This window comes from Lissotriton vulgaris, chromosome 6 (assembly GCF_964263255.1).
Source record: "Lissotriton vulgaris chromosome 6, aLisVul1.2, whole genome shotgun sequence".
In the NCBI taxonomy this organism is placed as follows: domain Eukaryota; kingdom Metazoa; phylum Chordata; class Amphibia; order Caudata; family Salamandridae; genus Lissotriton; species Lissotriton vulgaris.
The window spans coordinates 977,634,060-977,655,039 of record NC_141694.1 but is presented as its reverse complement, the minus strand read 5'-3'; the positions used below and the strand labels follow the sequence as shown (position 1 = coordinate 977,655,039).

At 39.0% G+C, this 20,980-nt stretch overlaps 1 protein-coding gene across 2 annotated transcripts in view; it reads right to left on the bottom strand.

The window, feature by feature from the left end:
• THEMIS (thymocyte selection associated) overlaps positions 1 to 20,980 on the bottom strand; it is a 660,092-nt gene that overhangs the window by 315,516 nt on the left and 323,596 nt on the right. For both annotated transcript variants that reach the window (XM_086927011.1, XM_086927012.1), the window contains exon 3: positions 17,523 to 17,984. In XM_086927011.1, coding sequence (XP_086783137.1) covers positions 17,523 to 17,984 — 462 coding nt within the window. The remainder of the gene's footprint in view (positions 1 to 17,522; positions 17,985 to 20,980) is intronic.

Below are 20,980 nucleotides of genomic sequence, written 5' to 3'. Positions count from 1 at the left end.
GATCATATGGCTGGAATCTGTCCACAAACAAAAAACCCCCATACACCGTTTGGCAAAAGAGTAAATGGTACCAACAAAGACCAGCGCTACGAAAAAGACATCTTTGCACATGCGCTACCTTCAACCGACTATCGCGCATGCGCAAAGACACAAGTGGGAAACAACTCATGCGCATGCACGCATGACACATGGTCGTGCAACAGCCGCGCCCATTTTTGTCCTCTATTTAGCGCTAGACATAACAACAGTCCGTGAGTGGCTATTGAGCGGAAAGACCATATATGGAGATTCCGGCAATGAACAAATAACAAAGGGTGACATACCACATGTGATTAGATCACATGTACAGAGGCGAAAAATAAGGATTCTTCATACATGGTCCCTGGTATTTCCGACAATTAACCAATGGGAACACATCCTGTCTCCCTTTATATACCACCGAACTCGTCCGCATTTCATTCACGGCGGAGCAGCACAGGGTGGTAGAAGGAGGCCAATATAGGCGGATTTCGTGAGTATTCTTTTTCAACAGAATCCAACCTCTCTAGATGTATGGAGGAGGTAAGAAGTGAATAAAAGCAACAGCACTGAGTCCACCTCTCTATCCTTATAGATTGTGGATCCACCTACCTACCTTGATGCTCAGGACTTGCTCATGATGCAGTAGACATCAAAGACCACGAGTATGTCCAAAAAAACAATAAGTACAAAAAACCTAATTGTGTCTTATGTGTTGTGTGTTTAGTATGTCTTTTCCTTTACAGGTTGTTTAACTGTTTGGGGCTCCAGGTGACTGCACCTGTCTGAGCCAATACCATATGGTAACCAAACCTAATGTTTTTTTCTTTTTTTCAGGACATGTAAATACATGATCCAGAGAACCGCTGTAGGCACATTGTAGCCAACTTTAAATAAGTGATTTCACTTTTTTAGCAAAATAATCGCCCCCTTTCTTTAGAAAAACGTGAGTAGGGTTGGGAAGTTGTGCCCCGTCCTGAAGAAGGTACACACGTACCGAAACATGTCGACGCACACCAGAGGTTCTGTCCCTAATTAAGACAAAAAACCTCGTTTTCTTTGCACACCTTTTAATAGCACCAGCTAGGGGTACGAAATAAAGTTTTTTTCATTTTACCCACTAGCCAGGTACTTTTTAATTTTCTCACCACATCTCCCACTCACATTTAATCCTCTTTTCACTCACACTCAACACACACCACACATAGTCTAAATTTGTCAACGCTCCCGCGTAGTCGTAGGTCGCAGCGTGCCGCATCCCTCTAGCGGGGTGCGAAGACCCCGATGATGAAGCATGACACCAAGGGGCCTGTTGGTGTGTGAGGGGTATTTTACACAACACTGAGTGCTCCCCTTTCTGTTTCACACTGGTAGTAGGATTCTTCTTGTTTATTTATCAGTGCCTGTGGAGTAGGAATCCTACTTTGTACTCTACCTCCCTCCTTTGTTAAAAATATGTTCTCAATGTAAGTCTGAAACGTTATCAACTTTATTTATCCATAGATATGGACAATATATAATTTTTATGTTTCAACGATGCAGAGCTGATGGGAGTAAATTGCCAACTTTAATTAAAAATGTTGTGGCTTCTCAAGTATCTATTTCTAAAAGAACATTTGTAACTGTAGCCATTATTTTTCATGAAGGGCCTTCCACATCATCAGGACATTATACAGCTTATTTGAAGTGTGCAAGTGGCTGGACGCTTTGCAATGATAGCCAATTGACTTTTAAGAAACGTTTGCCTTTTGCCTTAACTAACTCCTATCTGCTATTTTTGGAACCCAAATTTCAGTAGAATGACTTGCTGTAGGAAGATGAATACTGTAAAGATATGAAACTTTCTTGTTTACAAATATCATGTGACTGAGGATGTACAAATCTATAAATGAAATTCGTGTTTGGCATAGTGATAACATCAGGTACAAATTTACTTAATATTTGATGGTATAAAACATGTTACAAATTTTAACTGAAATGGTTCAGAAAATAATAGATAAGACTAGGATTAAGAAATGTCAGAAAAAAACTACTTAACTCATAGTATTTGGCCACGTGGAAAAATATGAGAGAAGAAAATGAGTACTTTAGATAATTATTTTAGAACTTATATGGACGCAAGTTTTTGGGAGAGGTATTTAAAAGATAATGAGTTAACTTATACAATTTGGCCACGCGGAAAGGTATGAGAGAAGAAAATGTGTCCTTAAGATAGATTTTTATAGGAGATACTTGCACGGGGCTTTGTTGAGATATATTGAAAAATAGGTCGTATAGTTTAATTAGTTTGTAACTGTGGAAGATGTAGTGTGCTTACTCAAGAAATTGCGAATTTGAGAAAAACATTTAAGACATGTTTTTTTCAGGTATTTATAATATGTATGGAGATTTTGTATGGGTTTTTGTAAACACAATCATTTTGATTGTGTTTTTTTTTCCCGCTGTTATATGATGATTAATATTGAAATCACTGTTCATAGTGAAAATCAATGTATTCTGAGGACAGCAAAAATAAACCATTTAATATGTTGTTTGAGTTATTTTGTTACATTGCATTTAGAAATATGTATTATAACAGATTTTTTTTACTGTCCTCCACAGATATTATATTTATAAGGTAAGTACAACTAATAATATCCGAGAGTTTTCTCTGCCTCTCTCTTATTGACTCCTACTTTTTTTTTCTTTTATGAAATGTACTTTATAATCTTATTTTTACTTTTCTTCCACAGGTCCTACGTTTTTAAAAGAAATTTACTTTACTTTTTTACTATTTTTTAGGTAAGTATATAAAATAAAGAAACTTTTACATCACTGTGTCATTTCTTTGTCTATCCTGGTTAAAGCAATGTCATGTTTAATATAAGCACTTCCACATAGGATTGGGTGCATTGTTATAAGGCATGCTTTAAAAGTGATTTAATTAAATGAGCGACATTTCACTGAGTGAGTTCAGCAACACTGATATATGAAAACATTGGTGGAAAATGATATTAAATGTTACATGGTGTTCTTTGCAGGAGTTTAAGTCCTTTGTTGCAGTGGCAATTCTGCCTCAGGATTAGGGGGCCGGGGGGCTGAGTGGTACTTGTATGCTCATGATAGAGCTACTCCTTCACGAGCCACGGTTAAGGTGTGTTCATGATAGAGCGGTTCCGTCATGGTTCTGCTTAGTCAATAGAACGTGTCATGGAGGCGCAATATTAGTGCTGCGCAAGCACAGCGGTAAGCCCATGACAAAACTGGTCCGTCCTGAGGACAGCTCAGGCGATGCTCGTGATGGAGCGGCTCTGTCATGAGCATGGAAGGATTTAATAGGTGTTAAAAAAACCTGAGGGGTCTCTTCAAAGAGAGTGTTGGTTGTAGTTTAAAGGGTACTTTAAAACACATTGTGGCAGCTTTATGTTGACGTTGCTTCTCTTTGCGCTGCAATTTTGTCACTTTATTTAATACAATGACAGTGGAAATAATGTACCATATTTACAACGTTATGGATCTAGGAGATATGTCACATTCTAAAGCCCTGCACCATAAGGAAGTGTTCCTCTGAAGGAATGCGTCTTGAAAGTGGCTGACTGTAATCCATGAGATTTTACTCAGTGACTTTCAGGCCCATGATGTTTCAAAACTGTGCATGTGCTTGAAGCAGGTGTAGGTATTGACGCAGCATTGTGAATATAGTGCACTGGTGAGCCTTGCTGGAGCTGCATTACATTTGCAATGTATTACTTTTTCAGCACAGATGTGTTACGCATGTATGCTGTCTTTGTACCATGGTGCGCCACATTTTAAATGTGGCACACCATAGGTGACGGAGTACTAGTATACTGTGGTGCACATTAACTGGTGCATATCTGGGTATGAAGCAGTTAACATAAATCGGCCCTATAGGTTACAAATCTGCGCTTAGTAGAGTGTTCGGCCTTTGCAGTGTTATGTTTTTTCTGTTATTCTATGTGGATATATAATATTGCAAGATTTTTCTCACGAAAAAGAAGCCATGAGTATTGGATTTGTGAATGATTGCAAGATTCTTTAAATAAAAAAGCAACAACCATGGCATTGTTTATTATAGTATTATAAATACTTATCTTTAACAATGATGAGAGAGTAAAAAAAGGTTAACCTGATGTTTTAAAGTTAAATCACAGGCTTCTTTAGAGGAAGTGTTCTGTATGATTGTTGTGAGGGTGTTTCACTTTGTTATACCTAACAGAATGCATTCTGTATGCTGTAGCAGGAGGAGTACTACATACTTGAATATTCTTCAGTGCTTATTTTCATTGAGACCGACACAGAAGTTCAATGGATCGGAGGGGCTGTTCCTGTGCATCTGGACGACTGCCAGGCCGCTGTAGCAGTGGGAGTGAGGCCTCTCTGAGGGGCGCAGCGCAGCTCCTTTTGATGCTTTCAATTGCAGATAACAGGGTAGAGATGTCCGTGGAATTTATGGATGGTTAGTCACACTAGAGTGTGTGCGGCGCCCCTAGCCCCTCATTACGGCACACAGGGGAGCCGCGTTGCACAGTTTGAGAATCAGAGACTTAGGAGATAAACCTTCATAATAGCAAGGCCTCTAAGCGATAAAAATCACCGGTGCTCGGCGTTAAAAATATCACCGCTATCGGTGGTATTTTCCACGGTGTTAGTGCTTCAACATCAATGGGAACACATATGTGATAGAAAATCCTGTAACAGGCTCAGTATTTCACATTATCGCGTGAAAACAAAAGTTGTTTTCACACAGTAATGTGTCCCTTGTATTTAAGGGACGGGGTGGATTTAGTTTTATTTACTACACTGTTATGTTAACGATGTCGAATGTTTGATTAGAGGAGGCTTTAACAGTTTTGCGATAAACTTTTTCTCCAGGGAAGTGGGTGAAGTGTTCCGTGTAAATTGCAGAATAGAAACTACTAAGAACCAATTGGAATTGTTGTTTTCAAGTCACATGACTTCATATGCGCGTCTCAGGACGTGTACGCGGTGACAGTATCTGGTCACGTACGTCATTTGGAAGTAGCGGTCTAATTCAGCGAAGTTACAAAACGTGAAAAGGAGTAAATCGAAACACATCCGTATTTTATATATCTTCTGTGCTCGATTCAAGCATATAATTGTTAAACTATAAAACCTTTTATATTTTTTTTAAAAATATCAAGGTGTGTACATTCGGTCACGCTCGAAAGTTTAAAAACACATTTGGCTCCATTTAATGAAAATTTTCAAAATAATAAAAAAGAAGCCTAGGTTTAGTCTCTTTGACGTACTATAAGTTCTTTGATGGGTCTATGAAGAAATTCAATAAGTTCAAATTGCAAAGTTTTCACTAAAATATATAGGCGGGTGCGCGCACTCGGTCGCGCACGAAAGAAAGCCAAAAAGGCGGAGATAAACCCCCTTTATGATATAGCAAACAATGGTAACGGTTTATAAGAGCGCACAACAAAAAGTTCAGGTTTTAAGTATTCAGACAGTATGTAGCAAGTGGTGCTCAGGAAGAGGTGGGGGGCTGGTTACCACAGCCTCCAAGACAAACCAATGTTCCAAACAAATACTGTGTTCCTCCGAGCACTCAATCAAGTATCAAAAAAGTCTTTGTATAGTTTTCACTATTCAATTTAATGTCCAATCTTCCTTCAAATTCAAATCCAGTTCATATCAAACGATAATTCACAGCCAACACGTGTTTCGTCATGTCCGTGTAGGACAAATTGACTTCTTCAGGGCTGCAACCCAAATATATACAATCAGTCTTAATTCACATAAACCAAAATTATAAACCAACTATTTATACATTTATCAGCGTAAAATAAAGTTTCCATCGAAACTTATTTTTTCAGCCTATTCCAAAATCTTATATACAGTTCAAGTAGTTACACACTTGATTTCACAAAAGAAGGAACATAAGTACCAAAGACATGGACTTCACATAACTTGGTTTAAACCATTCACATTTTAAATAACAGCGTCCCAAATTACCTACGAGTCAGTGGTAATGGGTATCAGGTATAAGGCTGTGGTTCCCGATAACACCCATAGGTGCCAGGTCCTAAAGCTTGTAATACTATTAATCTAGTCGTTAACTCACCAATTTTCAGATAGATGTATCAAGTTATTGGTGTCAACACGTGGTATATTTAGTAAAAACCGGACTTCATCCTATTTCTGTAGTTTATCTCGTAATTGCCAACTCCTATAAGTAAATCAATCAATAGTACTATCAATGCTCAATAATGCATCAATAATCTGTAATTCAGTGTAATATATGGACCAATAGTTAAACTCACCACTTTGTAAAGTGAAGAACGTGGTAGATTTCATACGCGTGTAAATATCCTCATAATCATCTATTTCAAGTTTGATAGCGTCTCATAGGTACCTACAGTAAATTAACATCGCTGTCAATACTGATCAATAAACGTATGGCAGCTTCTAATCAAATCCAATAAAGTACCGACAACCAGCTGAACGTATGTACCATGCAGTTCTCACCTTGCGTATCAGTAATAGCAAGTACCCATATTATTTCCTCTTCTAATGGCTTCTTCTTTCGTGAGTGTTCTCAACACGTGTTCGTGTCTAGTAGAAAAGAGAAGACACCCATGAAGACTATGCCTTAACTAAATCCTCCTTAAAGTTCCGAATAGTTCCCCGCACTCACCGTTAGTCAGTCTGTAGCGTTCCGACTTTGGCGTTCTGCACGGGCGCCATCTTTAAATGTCTATTTATAGCCATTCACACGGGCGCCATCTTGTAATGTCTAATTGTAGTTACAAACCCGGCGGATCAGCTATACAATCAGAGTCTCGCCATATTTTGATGGGCACAATTGCAAACAATACATCCATAGTCTGGATATCGTCTCGTATTAAATTTTACGGTGCTGTCGAAACTTAATGGGATTTTAACACTCCATATATTATAACCTTGAACAAATATTTAGATCGGTTCTTAAATCATAGTATCAAATAGGTCCATGCTTGTGATGTATTTCACATATATTATTATATACCAAACGATACTAATTATAACAAGTTATGTATCTTGTGTATCTTAGATTTTCTCTCTTCATATTTTGCTCCTGAACCTGTAAACCGCAGGGGTCCTCAGGTTAACCACAGCCCCTCCTGTTAACATTATTCACTCTTGTCGGTCATGTTAACAAATTCATAGCATAAAGACAATCCAGCGGGGTAGTAGGTTCGAAATTAATATCCATTTGATTTTATGATATCCGTATATACAATACAAAGGTATGTACTTGCCTAACATATCACTGTACTTTCTCATACTGTAGAGTTTTCTGTGTTGGGGTAAAGTTTGTAAATTACAGAACAAAACCAATGGCATCAACATTGTCTTCAGTAAGTTTTACACTGGTATCTCTCATATTATCTCAGTTTCCTAGGTAAATCTCAAACTCATGATCGACTTTAAGGCCACATTCTACTGCTTTCAATCTAATCAGCCAAAGCACCTCACGTTTTCTCAATGTCAATAGTCTATTTCCACCTCGTGGATCAGGTTTGATGTGATCTATCCCATGATAGGAGAAGACATGTTGGTCCTTGTTCTCAACGTTTTGAACCAAATGTGACGCAATTGGGTACCGTGTGTCACCGTTTTTTAGTGCTCTGAAGTGCTCAGCAATCCTATCTGTAAGCCTCCTCTTGGTACTCCCCACATATATTTTGCCACACGTACATAGAATTACATATACTACATATGTGGTGTCGCAGTTTATAAACATACCAATAGTATATTTTCCAGAGTTGTTGTACTCAAAACATTATACCTTCCTCATTGCCCATCTACATGAGATGCACCTTCCACATTTGTAAAAGCCCTTGAAGCTATTCAACCAATCAGTTTTATTGGATTTAGTCGGGTAACTGGGACTCAACATGTTCTTCAAAGTTGTTCCCCTTCTAAATGTCACACTTGGCCTATCATAAATGTACGGTTTCAAATCATTATCTATACAAAGTAGGTGCCAATGTTTGTTCAAAATTGTAAATAATTTTGAGCTGTCCATTCCATAGTTGGTTATTAGTCTAACCTTCTGGTCAGTTGTTGTACCAACTTTACTCTGTCTTACCAATGTGGTCTCTCTTTTCACTTTCTTCACTCTTGATACAGCTTTAGTAACCACATTCTGTCTATATCCACGATTAAGAAATCTGGACGACATATCTGCTATATTGTTTTCAAATTCTCTGTCTGATGAACAATTGCGTCTAGCCCTAATTAGTTCTCCATACGGTATAGCTCTTTTTTGGTAATTAGGATGACAGCTCCCTGCATGTAAAATTGAATTACAACTTGTGGGTTTTCGATACATCCGACTTTGGATCCTTTCCCCCTCCACATACAACTCTACATCTAAGAAAGTGATGCTCTGCCTATCATATGAAGTGGTAAACCTCAAATTGTATGTATTAGCATTCAGGTAATCGAAAAAGCCCATTAGTTTCTCAACTGTGCCTGTCCATATCAACAAAGCCTGTTGATATACATGATAATACATACAATTTGAGGTTTACCACTTCATATGATAGGCAGAGCATTACTTTCTTAGATGTAGAGCTGTATGTGGAGGGGGAAAGGATCCAAAGTCGGATGTATCGAAAACCCACAAGTTGTAATTCAATTTTACATGCAGGGAGCTGTCATCCTAATTACCAAAAAAGAGCTATACCGTATGGAGAACTAATTAGGGCTAGACGCAATTGTTCATCAGACAGAGAATTTGAAAACAATATAGCAGATATGTCGTCCAGATTTCTTAATCGTGGATATAGACAGAATGTGGTTACTAAAGCTGTATCAAGAGTGAAGAAAGTGAAAAGAGAGACCACATTGGTAAGACAGAGTAAAGTTGGTACAACAACTGACCAGAAGGTTAGACTAATAACCAACTATGGAATGGACAGCTCAAAATTATTTACAATTTTGAACAAACATTGGCACCTACTTTGTATAGATAATGATTTGAAACCGTACATTTATGATAGGCCAAGTGTGACATTTAGAAGGGGAACAACTTTGAAGAACATGTTGAGTCCCAGTTACCCGACTAAATCCAATAAAACTGATTGGTTGAATAGCTTCAAGGGCTTTTACAAATGTGGAAGGTGCATCTCATGTAGATGGGCAATGAGGAAGGTACAATGTTTTGAGTACAACAACTCTGGAAAATATACTATTGGTATGTTTATAAACTGCGACATCACATATGTAGTATATGTAATTCTATGTACGTGTGGCAAAATATATGTGGGGAGTACCAAGAGGAGGCTTAGAGATAGGATTGCTGAGCACTTCAGAGCACTAAAAAACGGTGACACACGGTACCCAATTGCGTCACATTTGGTTCAAAACGTTGAGAACAAGGACCAACATGTCTTCTCCTATCATGGGATAGATCACATCAAACCTGATCCACGAGGTGGAAATAGACTATTGACATTGAGAAAACGTGAGGTGCTTTGGCTGATTAGATTGAAAGCAGTAGAATGTGGCCTTAACGTCGATCATGAGTTTGAGTTTTACCTAGGAAACTGAGATAATATGAGAGATACCAGTGTAAAACTTACTGAAGACAATGTTGATGCCATTGGTTTTGTTCTGTAATTTACAAACTTTACCCCAACACAGAAAACTCTACAGTATGAGAAAGTACAGTGATATGTTAGGCAAGTACATACCTTTGTATTGTATATACGGATATCATAAAATCAAATGGATATTAATTTCGAACCTACTACCCCGCTGGATTGTCTTTATGCTATGAATTTGTTAACATGACCGACAAGAGTGAATAATGTTAACAGGAGGGGCTGTGGTTAACCTGAGGACCCCTGCGGTTTACAGGTTTAGGAGCAAAATATGAAGAGAGAAAATATAAGATACACAAGATACATAACTTGTTATAATTAGTATCGTTTGGTATATAATAATATATGTGAAATACATCACAAGCATGGACCTATTTGATACTATGATTTAAGAACCGATCTAAATATTTGGTCAAGGTTATAATATATGGAGTGTTAAAATCCCATTAAGTTTCGACAGCACCGTAAAATTTAATACGAGACGATATCCAGACTATGGATGTATTGTTTGCAATTGTGCCCATCAAAATATGGTGAGACTCTGATTGTATAGCTGATCCGCCGGGTTTGTAACTACAATTAGACATTACAAGATGGCGCCCGTGTGAATGGCTATAAATAGACATTTAAAGATGGCGCCCGTGCAGAACGCCAAAGTCGGAACGCTACAGACTGACTAACGGTGAGTGCGGGGAACTATTCGGAACTTTAAGGAGGATTTAGTTAAGGCATAGTCTTCATGGGTGTCTTCTCTTTTCTACTAGACACGAACACGTGTTGAGAACACTCACGATAGAAGAAGCCATTAGAAGAGGAAATAATATGGGTACTTGCTATTACTGATACGCAAGGTGAGAACTGCATGGTACATACGTTCAGCTGGTTGTCGGTACTTTATTGGATTTGATTAGAAGCTGCCATACGTTTATTGATCAGTATTGACAGCGATGTCAATTTACTGTAGGTACCTATGAGACGCTACCAAACTTGAAATAGATGATTATGAGGATATTTACACGCGTATGAAATCTACCACGTTCTTCACTTTACATAGTGGTGAGTTTAACTATTGGTCCATATATTACACTGAATTACAGATTATTGATGCATTATTGAGCATTGATAGTACCATTGATTGATTTACTTATAGGAGTTGGCAATTACGAGATATACTACAGAAATAGGATGAAGTCCGGTTTTTACTAAATATACCACGTGTTGACACCAATAACTTGATACATCTATCTGGAAATAGGTGAGTTAAGGACTAGATTAATAGTATTACAAGCTTTAGGACCTGGCACCTATGGGTGTTATCGGGAACCACAGCCTTATACCTGATACCCATTACCACTGACTCGTAGGTAATTTGGGACGCTGTTATTTAAAATGTGAATGGTTTAAACCAAGTTATGTGAAGTCCATGTCTTTGGTACTTATGTTCCTTCTTTTGTGAAATCAAGTGTGTAACTACTTGAACTGTATATAAGATTTTGGAACAGGCTGAAAAAACAATTTTCGATGGAAACTTTATTTTACGCTGATAAATGTATAAATAGTTGGTTTATAATTTTGGTTTATGTGAATTAAGACTGATTGTATATATTTGGGTTGCAGCCCTGAAGAAGTCAATTCGTCTTACATGGACATGACGAAACACGTGTTGGCTGTGAATTATCGTTTGATATGAACTGGATTTGAATTTGAAGGAAGATTGGACATTAAATTGAATAGTGAAAACTATACAAAGACTTTTTTGATACTTGATTGAGTGCTCGGAGGAACACAGTACCCCTTTATGATATGCTCCTGGAGCTCTTTTTGGTACAATGAGTTAGTTCTGAAAAGAACTTTTTTTTTTTTTTTTTACAACAAGTGTTATGTTGTTTTTGATTTTTTTAAACTTGCAACAACATTTTCAAGTGTAACACAGGATCAAAATGAAATGAAGAAATTTATCTTTTCTTGGGGCATTTATGACTCTCAATTTTGAGTTTAATAAGAATGAGGCTCTGCTCTCCGTACAGAAGAATTTCTCCACACTCGTTGCATTTCATGTGCACCGTCGCAAGATATGGTCTCAAGTCCATCTCAGCACTCGATGGAGATACAGGTCGTCCACCAGAAGATGTCCTGGCCACTTCTGATGGTAATAGCGTGGCCAGGGCTCTTGTCGATGCCTTTGCATAATGCTCAGGGTGCACTTGTTTGACATGCCGCACCATGGTATGTATGGAAAAGGAATATTTTTTTGTTGGATTTTCTCTTGAGAGAACCGATTTGCATATCGTGCAGGTTACTTTTGGCGCATTCACTTTCTTTTGTTCTTCAGGAGAAGTGAAAAATTGCCAAATAAAAGATTCCTTTTTTCTTTTTAAAGGTAGTCGCTCATTTTCTTCAGATTCGGAAGATGAATGCGGAACGGCAGCCATTTCAGCAAAGTCTTCCGAAAGATGTTGGACGTTGTTCTCTCTTGAGAGTAGAAAAGATAGTGAGGGAAGTGGGTGGAGTGCTCCGTGTAAATTCCAGAATAGAAACTACTAAGAACCAATTGGAAGTGTTGTTTTCAAGTCACATGACTTCACATGCGCGTCTCAGGACGTGTACGCGATGATAGTATCTAGTCACGTACGTTATTTTGAAGTAGCGGTCTAATTCAGCCAAGTTTCAAAACGTGAAAAGGAGTAAATCCAAACAAATCCGGATTTTGTATATCTTCTAAGCTCGATTCAAGCATACAATTATTAAACTATAAAACCTTTTATATTTCTTAAAAAAATACCAAGGTGTGTACATCCAGTCACGCACGAAAGTTTAAAAAGACATTCGGCTCCATTTAATGAAAAGCTTCATAACAAAAAAAAGAAGCCTAGGTTCAGTCTCTTTGACGTACTATGAGTTCTTTGATGGGTCTATGAAGAAATTCAATAAGTTCAAATTGCAAAGTTTTCACAAAATATATAGGCGGGAGCGCGCACTCGGTCGCGCACGTAAGCCTGGTAAGGCGATATCCATTTTAAATATATCCGTTATAGTTAGGAAGTAGCATTCAAAAAACCTATGAAATTCACTGAAAAAACCATAAGTTTTACACACGTTATAGTTAGGAAGTAGCATTTAAAAAACCTATGAAATTCACTGAAAAAAACATAGGTTTTACACATGTTATAGTTAGGAAGTAGCATTTAAAAAACCTATGAAATTCACTGAAAAAACCATAGGTTTTACACACGTTATAGTTAGGAAGTAACATTTAAAAAACCTATGAAATTCACTGAAAAAACCATAGGTTTGACACATGTTATAGTTAGCTGGACATTTCACTCATATAAAACCAATGAAATTCCCCCGTTAAAGTTACTTCAGCTAACTATAACTCGCGCGCCCGCAATGCACTGCTGATGATGTTACATATTTCATCACTCATCACATGGTTAGTGACATCACTCTTGACATCACTGATAATATCTAATATCTGACATATGCTGTCTACAACATATAGGAATAGTATGTGACTGATTCTTGCATGTATGCAATATGTAAAATCTCCTAATGTAGCATATTAACACTTAGACACTGAGACACTCTTGGAAATAATAAAGAAACAATAACCTATATAGATATAATGTATCAGTGATATAGCTACTCATCAACACATTCAGCCACTAAAATAGAAACTGATAGACAGACACAGATAGGTACATATTTAAATATTACTCAGTAACCCATGTACTCATTAAGATATATTTAATCAGTCAGTTATAGAATCTATTTTTCACCAAAAAAGCAACCGTTTATACACTTATATACTACATTTTTGTTCAACCAACTTTCAGATCTACATATATAAAATATATGTAATTTTCAAAACTAACCCATTTAATAGATGATGTCATAAGTGATGTAATATGTGACGTCATCAGCAGCGCATTGCGGGCGCGCGAGTTATAGTTAGCTGAAGTAACTATAACGGGGGAATTTCATTGGTTTTATATGAGTGAAATGTCCAGCTAACTATAACATGTGTCAAACCTATGGTTTTTTCAGTGAATTTCATAGGTTTTTTAAATGTTACTTCCTAACTATAACGTGTGTAAAACCTATGGTTTTTTCAGTGAATATATATATATACATATAATATATATAAATATCAAACGACTCCACCAATGCCAGTTCGAGCGTTGCAACTGTCACAAGACGAGCGGTCCAGGTCAGGTCACCGTCAGACCTCGAAATTCACTCCAAATCACCTCTCCTACAAAGAAGTTCACCTGGACACTCAGCACTTGCTTGAAATCCTTTATTATGGCAAGAGAAAAATCACGACGCATTTCACCATTACGGCTTGTTGTTCACGTACCACACGCCCCCAGAGTTTGTCACGCCCCCAGCACACTCCCACAGCACAACGCAGATACCCCCACAAGGGACTACTTTGCTGGCACGGTTCTTTTACCTTTTAAATGTATATGGTGGGCATCTGCATAGCCTATGTCCTTCTGCTGCAACTGCCCTTTCCAGCGCTGTATTGGGTGTTGTGATTGGTGCTGTGGTTCCTGAGATTAACCGCCTCAAAGGTTTGGGCTCTCTCATTATTATATTAGTATAGATATATATATATATCACTGCTCCAAAGATTGTCCACCTATAAGTATAAGTATAAGTAGCACTCGACCAGCAGCTTGGTTTATGTGTAGGTAGTGGATTTGCCTGACGCATTTCGAAGCTCCATATGCTTCTCTTCACAGGCTTTAACGGAAACGGTGTGCGCAACCGCTGACCCACTTCACCATTTACCATATTACACACCCACCTATGGGAGGCTCAAATGAGACTATGCCTTCTGGGAAGTGTAGTGCGGAAAGCACACAATCAAGTCCTATATGGACCCCACAAGTGGGTCCGTTCTCGATTCCTTATGGCTGCTGTTCCACTTTCATGGCCCCCTAAGACTTACGGGGTGGTGCATACTCCGCGGCTGGACAGCTGTGCGTTAATTACTGCTACAAAGGTTGTCCACCTATAAGTAGCACTCAACCAGCAGCTTGGTTTATGTGTAGGTAGACAAATTTGAATCTGCTGTTGTTTTTATGTTTTTTTAATGTGCTGACTTTTTAAACATGTTCTAAAGGGGGTGCCTCAGGGTTGCATTTTAGCGCCAACTTTGTTCACATTATATATGAATGGGCTTAATAAAGCTCTTTATGACTGTGGAGGAGGCCCACCAAAACTAGGGAGCAATCAGTTTCCCGTCTCATATTTGCAGATGATACGTTGCTCATTTCAAAAAACACCTATGGGCATCCAGAAAGTTTTAACCAAGTTTGCAATTGCCTGTAAAGATAAGGGTTAGAAATCAACTGTTCAAAAACTAAGGGCCCCATTACGGTGGTGGGCGGACACCCTAACAGTAAACGGGACTGACCGAAAGAGGTGCGGCGGGCCGGCTGTGCCTATTAGGATGCAACTGCCACCATGGCGATTGCATCCTGTATATTTAACATTGTGCCGGGCGGGGCTGTATTCAGCACCCGCCACAATGTTAAAAATGCATGTTTTGCATTTGCATGCACAACGTGACAAGCACCACACAGTGCCTGCCAACTTGTGCATGCAAATGTCTGGGGTATCATGGGTACCCCCCAAGTGCAGCCACCCATCGCCCCAACCCCCTGGGGGCACATAACGGGCCCCCAAAGGAAAGACTGCATGCCTTTCCATGGCGGAGTCTCCGCCATGGAAAGGCATGAGACCGCCATCATCATAATATGGATAGCGGTGCCTGCAAGGCGCTGCCACTATATTACTGGCCTTTTCCACCTGGTAGGCAATCGGGCAGATTGCCTACCAGCGGAATACTGCCAGACAGTCTTTCCATCCGCCTGGGTCCCCACCTCCATTGTAATATGGGGGGGGGGGAGAAATGTTAGGTGGGCGGACGAGAATGGTGGGTGGATTGCCACCGCCATACAGGTGGTTGCAACCCACCCCCCTTTCCTAATGGGCCCCAAAGTATATGGTTTTTAACCCGCACAAGTAATCTAAGAGGAAATTGAGGCTAGATGCACAATCCCTAGACCAGGTTAAGGTTTTTGACTATTTGGGAGTCAGAATTAGTAAGAATTTGTCATGGATTCCCCAAATTCAGAAAAGTGCGCTTTCATTGCAACAACTAGACTGTGCTATAGTAAAAAAAGTTAAAAGTTCCCCTTTTCGCCCAGTCTCACTAATCTTAGAAATACATCGGGCTAAGGGAGGGGGCAGAGTTATATGGTGCTGAATTTTGGAGGCTGGAACAACTCAACCAATTAGAAGTAGCAGAAAATAAATTTCTAAGAGCAATTTTAAACCTAGAAGGAACATGCCATTAATACCCCTTCGCCTAGATCTTGGTCATAAGGTCTATTGCCCACTCATCTGTTTTGAAGGTGCTTATGTTTTGGATCAGAATTTGGACCAGTAAGACACAGATCCCTGTAAAGGAGGGAATGGAGGACCTATTCGTGTTTCATAGTCGAACAGGAGCGTTTGGTTTGATTTAAAAAAGTGAGGGATTGGCTCTACAAATTGGGATTGGGATTCATGTGGAAAGATCCGAAATCCATTCCTAAAAGAATGGGGATTCACTTAAAAAAGAGGTTTTGGGAGTTTATTGATTCCTCATGCATTGAAGTCAGGATATTCAGTTCCCTAACAACCTGTTTTCTAGATATTAGAAGGTGCTTTAAGTTGGATCCCTATATGGATGATATCGACCTCTCCATGCACGTGCACTTTATATACAATTCAGGATTGGGGTTCGCCCACTGAACGCAATGAAATGTAATTAGAAAAATGTGTTCATAACTTCGCTGTGCCCTTTTTGCAATGCTAGCCCTGAAACACTGGAGCACTTTATATTCTTTTGGCCGCTTTACGCTAATTTGAGGAAAACCTGTATTATTCAGGCCTGTCAGGTGCTGTCTTTCTCACGCCCCATAGGTGCCCTACGTGCTTTTAAATCAGATACAACTAGGTGGCTTGTTTTCACATTATCAAGATAGTTGCTTTGTGCATAGTTGAGAAGGTCTAAAACCGGAACAAGCACATGTCGTAAGAATATGGCTGTTATTGGGGAAGTCAGTACCAAGGCGCAACTGACGGCCGGAAATGACATTTGATGATTGTGACTTAACCTGATAGTTTGGTCTTTTCTCCCCTTTTTTCTCCTCTTATCCAATTTTAATGTTACATGATTTTAAAGTATTTTTTATGCTTTTGTCATATTTTTATATTACAATAAGACAGGGAGTATGATATTGATGTCTATTTTTTAAACGTATGCTCCAAGTGCAAATTGAATTATGCATGTCTTAATGTGAATTTGTATGTATTATGAGAATATTTTTCATGTTATTGATCAAAATAGACTACTACTATATATAAAAATATAAATATTTTTTGATCGTATCAAAGTGTCTGCCATACATGGCTGTCTATGAGGGGGTCGCATACGGGGGATACTCGGCACCATTTTTTGCACTTCACAATGCATTTTTTTCCGTACATTAGTACTAATTTCGTAATAATGTACAAAATTAGAATCTGCTGTTGTTTTTATGTTTAATTTATTGTGCTGACTTTTTGAACATAATTGTCTCTGCTGTATAAGGTTGTAATGCGAGTACTGATATTTCCCTGATGCATTGTTTTATTAGGAAGACTTTCATTAATTATATCATAAAGAATTCATGTACTAATGGCAAGTGACTCATTACACATCTATCAACTCATAAGGTTCGAAGAATCAATCAACATTTTGGGTGCCAACAAAAAAGGACTGCTCCTCCCCAGCCCCGACCTCTTGGGTTTCCAAATACCATTAAAAACTCTGCTAGTACTTACATCTCATCACTGCTTGAACTTCATAGACTGGCGAGATCACCATTGGTCCTTTGAAATTGCCTGGGAAAGGGTTAGTAACATTTTCATATGCACTAACAAGGTTGTGAAGAAGTACTGTCCTTTTTCTACTGCGAGGGATTTTCCTTTCTACGATCTCTTTCAGAGTATAAATCTGATCGTCCTGACATTCATAAAATTCCCCCCTGTATGTCAGGGCTATTGGAAACGAGTGATTTTGGCTGTTCTTTACCACTCCACAGTTCACAGACAGTACGCCATCAACTTCTTCCACTGAGTTGAACATTATCTTCTCGCCAGACTTTACGGTGATTTTTCCAAATTTGACATCCTTAGGGCTGTAGAAGCAAGGGTGTCCAAAGCGGGCAGGTCCAAAGGGAACAGTGCTCACGATCTCCTCAACAGAAAGATAAGGGGTAGTGTCTGCTTCAATCTGAAAAAAACCTGGGGAGAGATTACCAAATTAATCATATTACAGGATTACACATAGGCTATGCTATTAGATTACTCATAGTCGTGTTCCATGCAGAAGTGCACCCATAGGGACATCTGAAACAATATTATTAATATAGAACAGCTAAAAGAACAATGTTTGTGTGGTCTGGCATGTGAAGAAATCCAACAAAAGAAAAAAACAGGGATACATCTAGAAATTGAAAGAGGGTGCTAGCCATGAGGTTGTGAGGCTGAGGATAATAGAAGGAATTCTGAGAAGTGGGATTCAAAAAGGAAGTCTTAGAGTTTTTTTGACTCATCTTCTGTGACAAAGACAATTGTGGATTGATACACGGTTCCAGGCTTCTGAGGTGACACAGGGATAAAACTGGAAGTTTCCAGGCATATGTACTCTATGTTTTGGAGTAGAAGATACCATGATTTTTGAGGTGTGGCATATAGAAGTAGAGAAATGAGGATGCTGCAGGCTCACTCGTTTATTGTGGCTTTGAAAGGAGCAAATGTTGTTATGGAGAGTTCAAACTAAGGTATTTTCAGTGTTGATGTAAAGCAGGAAGATTGCAGTGAGAGGTTAGTAGCTTAAGCCAATGCGCTTTTATTCAACAGTTTTACAATAGCACACTTTTTCGCGAAGTAAAAGATAGGTCAATATTTAAATCTCTTTGTTTTGGCAGGAGGGGAAAGTAGTAAAAAATGTTCCTAGTAGAGTAATACCTAATTATTAGACTTGAAACAGGAGAACTATGTTTTTGCAAGATTAAGAACAAGGAATCTCTTTCAACTCAGTTAAAACAAATGTTATCCTATAGATTTTGTGGCTGGGCACGATCTCTGTGGTCGCCTGCAGGGCAGTGAGCTGTCTATTTAAGTTCTATTCTAAGACTTCCAAAGGCTTCTCATCTAAATAAAAGGGAAAGGCAGTAAAAATGGGCCTATATACCTTAAAAATCCTGAGGAAGAGGGTGGACTGGGAGCACTCAATTTGCAATGGTTTTTTGTGCAGGCGGGTGCAAGTGGGACTTACTGGTACTCAGTTTTGAGGACCATAACTTATTTTTCACCATTAGATTTTGATCGCGAGAAAGGCAGACCAGGGAAAAAAGGAGGAAAAAGGTGATGGAAAACAGTGGCGAAGGAAGACAGCAGGGATGGAAAAAAACGTTGTCAATGTGAGATAAAGATGGAGGAAGTGTATGGTGATGAATGAAAGAGGTTTGGGGTGGAATCCCCCATTCAGCATTAATATTCGGCAACCACAACATTTGGCAACTATGGCAGATGGCTGCTGAAAAAACCTTTGAGCCTGGTATTATTATTTTACAAAATGAACACTGTCAGCTTGGATACATTGATATTTTCCTAGGAGAAACGATGAACGTCAGTCCTGGAGCTTCATGCCACAACTATCCTATAAATAATTGTTCAAACGTAATATGTTATGGTTGACCATATTGAAGACTGCAACTGAACATCAGTAGTCATACCCTACTATCACAAACATGCATATGTCTTGATCTATCCACTTCAGAATGACACCCACACACTTATTTTTAGCAGTCAGATGGTCGAGGAAGAAGACATTTTCTGAAGTCTATCTGACTCTTTAGCTGAGTAGATTCTGTAGTGTGTGTGCTCACGTGCAGCAGGACCCTTGTGGACCTGCACAGACTCTTTACAACGGTATGTCATCAGTTGGGAGGTATTGGGGTGTGACTGGGTCTGGTCAATAAAGTATATGAGGTAGTTCATGCAGTTAAAGGTTGCATGCTGAAGAATAAGGATGTGTATTATAGAGCTCTGTGTGTGGCGTGGTCATTTGCATGTTCCAGGGCTGGGGTGGATGCAACAGCCTCTTTTGTTTTATGAGTGTGCCTGGAATGGCATTTTCTTCCTTACTCTTCTGATGAAGATGGTATTTCTGGAGGAGAAGGGCATTAGTCTTAATCTTAGAACAAAATATAAGAATACTTTTTCATTAAAGCATTTCTGATGCTTTGGATGCATGCCAGTCAAGTATCACACATCTCATATTAGACTAACAGAACTGCAGCACTCGAGTTAAGTCACATAATCAGTCAACTGAGCTGAGTTAACAGTGTTCTCTTCTTTAAAACTACCATCCTCTGGACACTTTTTTGTGCCCACGCCCTCTGACTATGCATGACAATTAAGAATCACAATTGATATTGGGCCAGAAAAATCCAGTATTTAGTACCACGATTGCTAAGTAGAAGGTTATTGTCCTTTCTCCTCTGGTACTTATTGGAGGAATACTAGTATAACCGCTTCATATTCTGCTCGGACGCACACAGGGTCAGGCTTTCTGTTGTGTACAGAAAGCGTGCTGAGCTGTGGTGCTGGGCAGATTTCTGTGGTGCTTTTACATCTGGCTGCAGGATTTGAGAATAAGACCAGGTGTCACCACTGACTAGAAATTTCATAAGAAGGACCAGCAGGTGATAAGGAGAGCACCTAGCTCGGACTGATGCTTGATAGTCACAAACATGACCTCGTCATGGGGAAAGAATGTCAGCACCAATTTCTAGCTGTGCCTTCCGTGGGATTCTATGCAACAGAAAAGGTGGTCACCTGTGATAATAGACAGAAGCCTAACTATATTAGGGGCATATTATCAAGAACGGCATTAAAAATTATCGCCTGTTTAGCGGCAGAAAACTGCTGCGAAAGTGGCGATAATGGGCTTGATGATATGCCCTTGAGATTTCCAATAGAAGTCGATGTTCTGGTGTGAACATGGGCTTTTACTGGAACTCTCCAGCGCATATTATCAAGCCCATTATCGCCAACTGCCGAAAAACCGGCGATAATTTTCACGCCGTCCTTTATAATATGCCCCTTAGTGAGCTAAATAATTGGTAACCGGTCTAGTCCAGACTCACAAAATATTAATTTATTTTCCTTTTTACACAGTAAGTCCCCAAGCTCCTCGGCATGGGTACATAAAACAGAATATATATATATAT